Source organism: Oncorhynchus tshawytscha, linkage group LG12 (genome assembly GCF_018296145.1).
Source record: "Oncorhynchus tshawytscha isolate Ot180627B linkage group LG12, Otsh_v2.0, whole genome shotgun sequence".
Taxonomy (NCBI): domain Eukaryota; kingdom Metazoa; phylum Chordata; class Actinopteri; order Salmoniformes; family Salmonidae; genus Oncorhynchus; species Oncorhynchus tshawytscha.
In genome coordinates this window covers 19219368-19231609 of record NC_056440.1, presented here as the reverse complement: position 1 = coordinate 19231609, position 12242 = coordinate 19219368, and the positions used below count along the sequence as shown (strand labels likewise).

Here is a 12242-nt window from a genome sequence, read left to right as displayed (position 1 = left end):
AAAAATAATAATACAGGATGGACAGGTGCATCAAACGCTCTGCCGCAGTTGTCATACCTATAGTAGCCTATACTGTCTGAATCCAACACAGCCACACATTGTACAGAACATTTTTAGTTTTGCTGATATTTTTACCTGTTACCTTAGCAACCTGCTCATGGGGTTATTTAACGCTATAACCTGAAACTGACCAGACAGCAGGTAGTAAGGATTTCGAAAGTATTCAGACCCCTTTACTTTTTCCACTTTTGTTACATCACAGCCTTGTGCTAAAATTGATTAAATTGTTTTTTCCCCTCATCTATCTACACACAATACCCCATAATGACAAAACAATTTTTTACTACATTTTTGCAAATGTATATATAAAAAAAACTGAATTACCTAACTTACAGTTGAAGTCGGAAGTTTACATACACCTTAGCCAAATACATTTAAACTCAGTTTCACAATTCCTGACATTTAATCCTAGTAAAAATTCCCTGTCAGTTAGGATCACCACTTTATTTTAAGAATGTGAAATGTCAGAATAATAGTAGAGAGAATTATTTATTTCAGCTTTTGTTTCTTTCATCGCATTCCCAGTGGGTCAGAAGTTTACATACACTCAATTAGTATTTGGTAGCATTGCCTTTAAATTGTTTAACTTGGGTCAAACATTTCGGGTAGCCTTCCACAAGCTTCCCACAATACATTGGGTGAATTTTGGCCCATTCCACCTGACAGAGCTGGTGCAACTGAGTCAGGTTTGCAGGCCTCCTTGCGCGCACACGCTTTTCAGTTCTGTACACAGATTGTCTATAGGATTGAGGTCAGGGCTTTGTAATGGCCACTTCAATACCTTGACTTTGTTGTCCTTAAGCCATTTTGCCACAACTTTGGAAGTATGCTTGGGGTCATTGTCCATTTGGAAGACCCATTTGCGACCAAGATTTAACTTCCTGACTGATGTCTTGAGATGTTTTCTCAATATATCCACATCATTTTCTTTCCTCATGATGCCATCTACTTTGTGAAGTGCACCAGTCCCTCCTGCAGCAAAGCACCCCCACAACATGATGCTGCCACCCCCGTGCTTCAAGGTTGGGATGGTGTTCTTTGGCTTGCAAGCCTCCCCCTTTCTCCTCCAAACCTAACAATGGTCATATGGCCAAACAGTTCTACTTTTGTTTCATCAGACCAGAGGACATTTCTCCAAAAAGTATGATCTTTGTCCCCATGTGCAGTTGCAAACCGTAGTCTGGCTTTTTTATGGCGGTTTTGGAGCAGTGGCTTCTTCCTTGCTGAGCGGCCTTTCATGTTATGTTGATATAGGACTTGTTTTACTGTGGATATAGATATTTTGTACCTGTTTCCTCCAGCATGTTCACAAGGTCCTTTGCGGTTCTGGGATTGATTTGTACTTTTCGCACCAAAGTACGTTCATCTCTAGGAGACACAACACGCCTCCTTCTTGAGGGGTATGATGGCTGCGTGGTCCCATGGTGTTTATACTTGCGTACTATTGTTTGTACAGATGAACGTGTTACCTTCAGGTGTTTGGAAAATGCTCCCAAGGATGAACCAGACTTGTGGAGGTCTACAAATTGTTTTTCTGAGGTCTTAGCTGATTTCTTTTGATTTACCCATGATGTCAAGCAAAGAGGCACTGAGTTTGAAGGTAGGCCTTGAAATACATCCACAGGTACACCTCCAATTGACTCAAAATATGTCAATTAGCCTATCAGAAGCTTCTAAAGCCATGACATAATTTTCTGGAATTTTCCAAGCTGTTTAAAGGCACAGTCAACTTAGTGTATGTAAACTCATGACTCGCTGGATTTGTGATACCGTGAATTATAAATCAAATAATCTGTCTGTAAGCAATTGTTGGAAAAATTACTTGTGTCATGCACAAAGTAGATGTCCTAACCGACTTGCCAAAACTATAGTTTGTTAACAAGAAACTTGTGGAGTGGTTGAAAAATGAGTTTTAAGTGCACTTCAACTTCCTACTTCAACTGTACATACGTGTTCACACTCTTTACTCAGTATTTTGCTGAAGCACCTTGGCAGCGATTACAGCCTTGAGTCTTCTTAGGTATAACGCTACAAGCTTGGCACACCTGTAATTGGGGAGTTTCTCCCATTCTTCTCTGCAGATCCTCTCAAGCTCTGTCGGGTTGTATGTGGAGCATCGCTTCACAGCTATTTTTAGGTCTCTCCAGAGATGTTCGATGTGCTCAAGTCCGGAACACTCAAGGACATTCCGAGACTTCTCCCGAAGCCACTCCTGCGTTGTCTTGGCTGTGTGCTTAGGGTCATTGTCCTGTTGGAAGGTGATCCTTCACCCCAGTCTCAGGTCCTGAGCGCTCTGGAGCAGATTTTCATCAAGGATCTCTCTGTACTTTGCTCCGTTCATCTTTCCCTCGATCCTGACTAGTATCCCAGTCCCTGCCTCTGAAAATCAGCAGAAAAAGTATGATGCTGCCACCACCATGCTTCACCGTAGGGATGGTGCCAGGTTTCCTCCAGACGTGACGCTTGGCACTCAGGCCAATGAGTTCAATCTTGGTTTCATCAAACCAGTGAATCTTATTTCTCATGGCCTGAGAGACTTTTAGGTGCCTTCTGGCAAACTCCATTCGGACTGTCATGTGCCTTTTACTGAGAAGTGGGTTCCGTCTGACCACTGTACCATAAAAGCGGCAGGTAGCCTCGTGGTTGGAGTGTTGGACTAGTAACCGAAAGGTTGCAAGATCGAGTCCCCAAGCTGACAAGGTAGAATCTGTTGTTCTTCCCCTGAACAAGGCAGTTAACCCACTGTTCCTAGGCCATCATTGAAAGTAAGAATTTGTTCTTAACTGACTTGCCTAGTTAAATAAAGGTAAACATTTTTTTTAAAGCCTGATTGGTGGAGCGCTGCAGAGATGGTTGTCCTTCTAGAAGTTTCTCCCATCTCAACAGAGGAACGCTGGATCTCTGTCAGTGACCATCGGGTTCTTGGTCACCTCCCTTACCAAGGCCCTTCTCCGATTGCTCAGTTGGGAGCGGGCGGCCAGCTCTAGGAAGAGTCTTGGTGGTTCCAAACTTCATCCATTTAAGAATGATGGCAGCCACTGTGTTCTTGGGGACCTTCAATGCTGCAGAAACATTTTTGGTACCCTTCCCCAGATCTGTGTCTCAACACAATCCTGTCTTGGCACTCTTCGAAAAATTCCTTCAACGTCATGGCTTGGTTTTTGCTCTGACACGCACTGTGGGTCCTTATATAGACAGGTGTGTGCCTTTCCAACTCATCTCCAATCAATTGAATTTACCACAGGTGAACTCCAATCAAGTTGTAGAAACATCTCAAAGATGATCAATGGAAACAGGATGCACCTGAGTTAAAATTTTTAGTCTCATAGCAAAGGGTCTGAATACTTATGTAAATACATTTAAAATTAAAAATGTTTTTAAATAAATGAGCAAAAATGTCTAAAAACCTGCTTTCGCTTTGTCATTATGGGGTATTGTGTATAGCTATACTTTATTACATTTGTTTTGGTACTTTTACCCCTATTTGTTATATTCAATTGGTTGTGAGTCTTTTCCCATCGCTACAACTCCCCTAAAGACTCGGGAGAGGCGAAGATCAAGAGCCATGCTTCCTGCCGAACTGCACTGCTTTTTGACACACTGCTCGCTTAACCCAGAAGACAGTTGCACCAATGTGTCAGAGGAAACACTGTCCAGCTGGCGACCGAAGTCAGCTCGCAGGTGCCCGGCCCGTCGCGATGGGACAAGGAAATCCCAGCCGGCCAAACCCTCCCCTAACCCAGACAGTGCTGGGCCAATTGTTCGCAGCGTCAAGGTCACGGCCAGCTGTGACACAGCCCGAGATCAAACCCGGGTCTGTAGTGACACCTCAAGCACCATGATGCCATGTCCTAGACCACTGCGCCACTCCGGAGGCGTGTGTTGATTAACATTTTTAGAAATGTGGAAAAATTCAAGGCATCTGAATACTTTCCGAATGCACTGTAGATCTCAGAATCAAAAGACGTGTGGACTGCTCATGACACTCTGCTTTGTTTGCTATAGCATTCTGTGCTTCTTGATAAGGGTGCAGACTCAAGGGAGTGGCAAGGGTCCCTGAGCTGCCCATTTGAAGATAAGTGTGAACTTTGTATTGAAGGTGACTGCTTGGTTTCCTCGGTTTGGAGTGTGCTGGGCCTAGTCTGTCTCTGTAGCAAGCAAACACTTGACTCCAGAAATGACACATTATGTACATAAGAGGAACATACCTAAAGTGTATGTTGAAATGGTCTTGAACTTTGGGACATTCAGTTTGAGACCTCACCTTCCTCAGGGCAAGACTTAGAAACTATTCCCATGATTCTCATTAGAACTGTTCTCTGCAGTAAACTCTCCTGTTTGGCACACTAACTTCCTGTATACCCAGGATTGAATGGCATGCAAAGAGTGTGTGGCATGGACACTTTTTCTGTGCTGGCTTTAAGATATTTAAAGGCTATGAGCAGCCATTGTATTCTTAAGGTTTAGTACATCCAGAGGATAACTGGGGCCAAGCTACTGTAGATTCATGAAGAGACTAGTGGAAGAAGACATCTAAGCCATATTGTACAAGTGGGGAGAAATCAAAAGCATGAGAAACCATTGAGCTCAGAAATATGCAGTCAACCAGCACAACAGTGAAGTAGACCTAGTAGATCATATGACAGTGTATGAAGTATATATTTTGTCAAAGGTGCACAGTAACTCACTCATACTCAAGTTGAGACTTTAGCTGTACATTTATTTCCAAAAGGCTGCATATACATTTGCAAATTCTACTGTACAGAAAACATCCAAAATGTCCATAATTATATAGATACAATATACCACCAAGCTGCCCTGGCAATACCAAACATAGGCAGTATGTTTAGCACTAGAAAAGCTCTGCAGCCTATTGAATTATATAATCTTAAATACTTTTTCAACTAATACTTTTTTAAATGTATGTTGGTATGGTTTTGCTTTGTTTCTTTTTTTTTCAGCCCCATCTGTACTTTACAACATTCACCATTTACAGTAGTTAAACAAGGCACAAGAATAGTGATATGAAGCCAAAGGCCATGCGTGATGTGAGATGGAGCATAGCAACATCCATCCTGATGAAGTCAGTGTGGAGCTATAGCATGCGTCCCAAATGATACCCTATTCCCTTTATAGTGCACTAGTTTTGACCAGAGGCCTATAGGCCTTGGTCAAATATGGTGCACTCCCACTGGGCACAGACGTCCGTTCAAAGTCTAGTTTTAATTTACATTTGGTTGAGTTAACCTGAATTCAACGAAAAAAATAAATTACCATGTCATTGGATTTAGGTTAAAAGTTAGGTGAAAAATACTAAATTCCCTTACATTGATTACTTTTTTCAAATCCATTCAGACTTCCACATTGATTCATTTTTGGATTCAACCAGTTTTGGCCCAGTGGGCTATAAAGGGAATAGTTACCAACTCAGGGGACATTAAATCAGGGGTCCAACAGTAAACTCTTCAGCCTGTGACACAACAATCGTCATCGTCAGCCTGTGACACCACAATTGCACAATCGCCTTCAGCCTGTGACACCACAATCGCCCTCAGCCTGTGACACCACAATCGCCTTCAGCCTGTGACAACACCATCGCCCTCAGCCTGTGACAACACAATCGCCTTCAGCCTGTGACAACACAATCGCCTTCAGCCTGTGACAACACAATCGCCTTCAGCCTGTGACAACACAATCGCCTTCAGCCTGTGACAACACAATCGCCTTCAGCCTGTGACAACAAATACACTTCAGCCTGTGACAACAATAGTCTTCAGCCTGTGACAACAATAGTCTTCAGCCTGTGACAACAATAGTCTTCAGCCTGTGACAACACAAAGCAATAATAATACAGAGTATGTATGTATGGTTCAAAACCCAGTGGCCCACTTAACATTTAAAAACTTAACTTCAACATTTAATACCTTAGATATGACTAGGCATGTATGCAATAGGCAACATTAAATAAAATAGTTAAAATGCTATGTTTGGTTGTTATGATGTATTGTATTCCACAGACAAATGCTCTTAATGCAACATTAGCCACTGTTTAGCACTACAACAGCACACCTGTTTCTGTTTTTCCACCACTCTTGCTCACATTAGTACAGGGAATTGAAATTAAATTGCTAACAATTAAGAAAAACAATAATTTTCAAAACGTAAAGCTCACCCACTCACTAATCTATTCTATATCCAGCTGGATTGTATAACGATTAACGCTCAATTGATTAGGAGAGCATAGCAAATGTGTTATGTAGAAACCAAAAAGCAATGTAGGTTTCATGTACCCACTGTGCACACACTGGTTGAATAAGCGTTGTTTCCACGTCATTTCAATGAAATTACATTGAACCAAAGTGGAATTGACAATGAATTGATGTGTGCTCAGTGGGTAGAGTGTGAAATTCAGCTCGTCTGATCGTTGCTGTTGAGAGCAACATACAGTAATAATCATTAAGGGCACAGTAGACACAGCTCAAAACTTCAGCCACCGTTTTCCCTCTATAGTGGACTACTTTTGACCAGAGCCCTGTAGTAGTGCACTATAAAGGGAATAGGGTTCCATTTTGGATGCATCCTCTTGTATATGAAATTGCATATAACAAACTATGAGCTAACAGCGTTTTAGGTAGTTCAGAGGAGACTGCAACAGGTGTACATTGAACAAGTTGAGCGTTTTGGAAAATTTAACTGTACTGAGACACCTCTGAGCTCCATTTTCTAAAAGTATTTAGATAATTTAAAATCCTTGTTATTATGCTCATTGTAATACAAATGAAAGCATGGGTAACTAGAAACAGGCATGATCCAAGCCTGTAGATGCTAAATCATATTGATCACATAAAAACAGAAATATGCATCATAAGAATTACATGGAATAAACAACACCATCCTTTGATTTACACGGAATAAACAATAACATCCTTTGATTTACATGGAATAAACAATACCATCCTTTGATTTACATGGAATAAACAATACCATCCTTTGATTTACATGGAATAAACAATACCATCCTTTGATTTACATGGAATAAACAACAACATCCTTTGATTTACACGGAATAAACAATACCATCCTTTGATTTACATGGAATAAACAATACCATCCTTTGATTTACATGGAATAAACAATACCATCCTTTGATTTACATGGAATAAACAATACCATCCTTTGATTTACATGGAATAAACAATACCATCCTTTGATTTACATGGAATAAACAATACCATCCTTTGATTTACATGGAATAAACAATACCATCCTTTGATTTACATGGAATAAACAACAACATCCTTTGATTTACACGGAATAAACAATACCATCCTTTGATTTACATGGAATAAACAATACCATCCTTTGATTTACATGGAATAAACAATACCATCCTTTGATTTACATGGAATAAACAATACCATCCTTTGATTTACATGGAATAAACAATACCATCCTTTGATTTACATGGAATAAACAACAAAATCCTTTGATTTACACGGAATAAACAATACCATCCTTTGATTTACATGGAATAAACAATACCATCCTTTGATTTACATGGAATAAACAATACCATCCTTTGATTTACATGGAATAAACAAATCCATCCTGTGAATTATAGAGTACATGGAATACAATAAAGTACAGAAACACCATCCTGTTATATTTTGTAGTGTGATTTTTTTAGTTGGACATCTATTTGAAACGTGTTCAATACAGTGCCTATTATTCAAACCAGTAATGCCACTGTATTCCTATGGCATTTAAGATATGTCCCAAATGGCACCATATTTACTATAGAGCCCTATGGTCCCTCCTTACTTATACAGTACAACAATATGTTAAACAGGCCTGCTTATTGTACCAGAAAGGCTTCCCATACTATTACACATTCTATCCACATCAGGGTTGGGGTCAATTCTTCAAATTAAATTGTCATTCAATTCTCTTTTCCTGTCAATTCCATTTAATTGAATTCAAATTCCATGTCAGTCTTTGAATTGAGAAATTTTCTCTGAATTCCAATGTTAGGTCAATTCCAATAATTATATTCCTAATTCAATACTATCCACAACATTTCCACAAATTCAAATTAAATTCATTCAGGCTGATCACCAATGTTCCGACAGCCTAACTATACTGGCAATATAGGAATACAGATTGAAATAATTAAAAACAAATCCTACAGTCCATTTTTATACTATGTGCATTAATTTCATTAACTGGGAAATGTAAAAATGTTGAATTCCAATTCAATTCAATTAAATTGTTACAATTCCAAATCAGTCTAATTCAAATTCAATTCTGTAACTTTAAGATTTTTTTAAATTCAAATTTAATTCAATGTAAATTCTCCACTTCATGAGTGAATTCAAGAATTTAATGGTCTTTTTCAAATTAAATTGGAATTGACCCAAACCCTAATCCACATTCATGTCCTGTGTAGTTGTGAAGTGCTATGCCTCTGTTGGGGGCCTTGTGTGTGTTAGGTAGATCAGCAGCTCTTTGACAGTTGTTAATAATGGTTGAAAGTGGGTGATAAGATGCAGAGATACACATGGCATAGTGCCAGGAAATGACATCATACAGCTCCTCCAGCTTTCTCTTTCTCCTCCAGGGTGGCCAAACCACAACTGTCACACGCATGCATGCACACAAACACACACTGCAGTACTGTGGCCTGACAAAGACATTTCCATCATTGTCAGGGGTTTTCCTTTAAAGATAAAGGATCCAGCCTGAATCATGTTAACAGTACATTGTCCTCACAACCCACCACTGTACCGCCAGGATCTCTTTTACAATGTTACGCTGATACAGAACAAAAATATCTGAACATTACAATAAAATGCTTTTTATTAAACTCTGTACTGTTTATACCTGTTTCAGAGGGGTTTCTCCCATTTGAGACATTATTTCGAATTGATGACCAAGTATTCAAATAGAAATGAATACCATACAGCTGTCTTATGGTATAGGTGTGATATGGGATACTTCCCAAATGGAAGAACCCTATTCTCCATTTAGTGCACTACTTTTCACTAGGTTCTATACGGCTCTGGTCAAACGTAATGCACTAGATGGGTATACTAGATTTGGGACGCACTCACTGTAAATGCAGATGCACATGAGGGCAGTATCAAACCCTGGGGACGGTGACAAGCATTTTCACTTTTTGAAGAGCATTGGTGGGTCCTAACAGTGTAGAGGGTCCCCTATATCCTGAACAACAGAATAAGAAAACAAACTCAAATGGTCAGCCTGACTTAAGAATAGCATTAACTAGGAGGAAAAGGGAGGGAATAGAATGGCGAAAGACAAAAACAGATGTACAGTACATCATCAGAAAGGGATGGATAAAGTTACAGTACACACAGCAATGACAGATTTCTTTTTTTTCTCAGTGGTAATTTTTGCCTGTCATGTTTTTTGCTCTGTGAACAACAAACTCCATTCGCACACTGACATCCTATGGACCTTTTAATCCACGACCGAGTCAGCTGTCAGTCGTTATGTGCATATAGGGATATGCATTACACTGGGCTTGTTGGGATCTATGTAGGAGGAGACAAGTCAGCTAGTATACTCAGGGACTGAGTTAGCCGTCTCATGATTGGTGAGTTCACCCATTCCACACACTGGGTTGTCTGGGCTTCCTGTTCCAAAATGATGTACCGAGTCTGATTCAGGTTCCTCATGGCTCTTTGCTACAGTGCTTTTGGACTGGATCTTGCCAATTTCCTCCAGTGCACTTGCCAGAGAGTCAAGGTCACCAGTGTCTTGGTGTCGTGCCTCCCACAGGCTCAGTATGACGGCAGAGGGGCTCTGTTGCTTAGCAAAATACAACAGGTTCCTGGGGGAAGGAGAGAAACGCATTAGTGGACAAAGTGGAAACAGCGCACTTAGCAAAGTGAACAACACTTTTGTTTATAAAAAACTGTTGTTTATAGATCTTTGTCTCCTATGAGATAGAATTATGTGTTTCACCACAGTGCTGGTTCCTAATATCAGCAGGGAGGGACTGACATTGTGCTGGAAAATGTTTCTCTAAGACTAGACATACTGGACGTGATCAGGGATATCTTGAAATATCTAAGTCAACTGTAAGGTAACATTTGTGTGGAAGAAGTGAATTTCGAGTTAGTTAGAGCTGAATACGTAGGCATATGACAAATGTACTCTGTAGGCTTATGGGTGGTTTGCGCTAACAGCTTGCAATGTGTCTATTACAGATATCCATTAGATCCAGTGGAGGGCACTATTTCACTACAAAACAAGGGTTTACCCCTCCCTGCGAAAAGCATATCACCCTCTGTGAATGCAGTCATTGATGTGCCATCAGACTCAATTAAAATGAGCTTAACATGATAAGATATAAAATGAGGACAGCTGATCAGGCTCATTTGGAACCACTAAAGTCTCAAATACCTTCTGCTGTTTGTTCAAGCAATCATTGAAACACCCCGTGAGACATGACGGACAGCTGGGCTGATTCTCAAATGGCACACTTCTATTCCCTATTTAGTGCCATAGGGCCATGGTGAAAAGTAGTGCACTACATAGAGAATATGGTGCTATTTGTGATCACAGCCTTGGACACACACCTATCTAGATGGAGTTTCTGGGCTAAGATCTGCCAGTCCTTTCCCTTAGTGTTGGCAGTGTCAAAGGTGGCACAGATCCTCTGGTGGATGGAAAGGGGGATTTTGAAGGCCTTGGGTCCCGTCTGTGAGGTGACGGTGCAGTCTGTCTGCATAAAAAACAGGACTGACTCCTTCTTGCTCTACAAAGGCAAAACAGACAGTTGTCAAATATAATTGAATTACATTTGTATTTAGCAAAAGGGCTGTTGGGATATACAGGACCAAGAATAGTCAGCTCACATTGATATATTCTATCTTCCCTCTGTTTTATAAAGAAACACAGGATGCATCACAAATGGCACCCTGTTCCCTATATAGTGCACTAGATTTGACCAGAGCACTATAGGGAACAGAGTGCCATTTGAAAGACAACCACTGCAGACCCTGAGGACAGACTGTTCAGCCAGCAGAGGACACTGACTTCACTGAGGTTTAATAAAGATTGTATGTATGGATTGTAGGAGAAAAATGTCCTCCACACACAGAGAGCCAGGCTCACCTCTGCCACAGATGTATAGACCTGCAGAATCTGCTCGTGACCTTTGACCTGCTTCACGCTAATCTTGCAGGAGAACTGGGTGGTGGTGGGGCTGTATCTCTCCAGAGAGAAGGCACAGTGCAGGGGCTGCTGGTTGCTGCACCACACTTGGGAAAAGGAAAATTCCTGCATGTCGAGAGAGAGACGGAGTGAGAGAGGAGGAAGACAGAGGCAAAACAGGATGAGATATCTGGGCTTCTATAGTATTATTCCTCTCCAGAAGATGACTCAGCTCCTATTCTATCCATCACATGGGAAGGTCTCATATGCATACGCAGACAAAGTAGTGGGGTAAGAGGATGTTTGAGGGGTTTGAAGTCGCGCAGCGTTATGCAACGATAGCATTGTGTATGGAAATATGCATTTGTACTCTAGGGAGAGGGGGAGGGACAAATCCCACTTAATTCTGATAATGGAAGTCCGATCGCGAGCTAAGTATTACACACGATATCCGGGAGCGAGGGATCGACGAACGGGAAAATGATTGCCTTTGATGCATAATTAATTTCTGCCGTGGGCACATCGGCAGGGAAACGACCTTGACCTCACGCATGCTCCCTTCTTCCATCTCTGCATAATAAAGTGACCTGTAAACTATTCACAGTAATGAAATGCATCCCAAATGGCACCCTATCCCTGATATAGTGCACTTCCCATAGAGCTCTGGTCAAAAGTAATGCACTATATAGGGAACAGTGTGCTATATGGGACTCACATATGGTGATAGGGACCCTGGCTAACTGTACAGTAAAACAATTGTAAACAGTCTTTTTGCCTAAAGAGGACTTAACCCCTTGGCTTTGATCATCAGATCCTCCACGGTGTGGGATGGATGCAGCAGTTAATGGTGCACTAGGGGAATGATGTACGTGGAGAGGCCAGGTAATTTTTAGCAGTAAAAGCTGTCGTGATGTACTGTATGGTGCAGGCGAGAGCCATTACTCTCCACCTGCTCTATGAAAGGGGGAGGTTCATAGAGGTAGTCTCCCTCCAAAGAGCCT

General features: G+C 41.1%; 1 protein-coding gene across 1 annotated transcript in view; it reads right to left on the bottom strand.

Annotated features, from left to right (window-relative positions):
• Positions 1–7280: 7280 nt before the first annotated feature.
• LOC112266092 (netrin receptor UNC5D-like) overlaps positions 7281–12242 on the bottom strand; it is an 84477-nt gene continuing 79515 nt past the window's right edge. The window contains exons 15-17 of the mRNA XM_042331158.1: positions 11203–11367; positions 10665–10843; positions 7281–9913 (exon numbers count right to left, since the gene is read on the bottom strand). Coding sequence (XP_042187092.1) covers positions 9634–9913; positions 10665–10843; positions 11203–11367 — 624 coding nt within the window. The 3' untranslated portion in view covers positions 7281–9633. The remainder of the gene's footprint in view (positions 9914–10664; positions 10844–11202; positions 11368–12242) is intronic.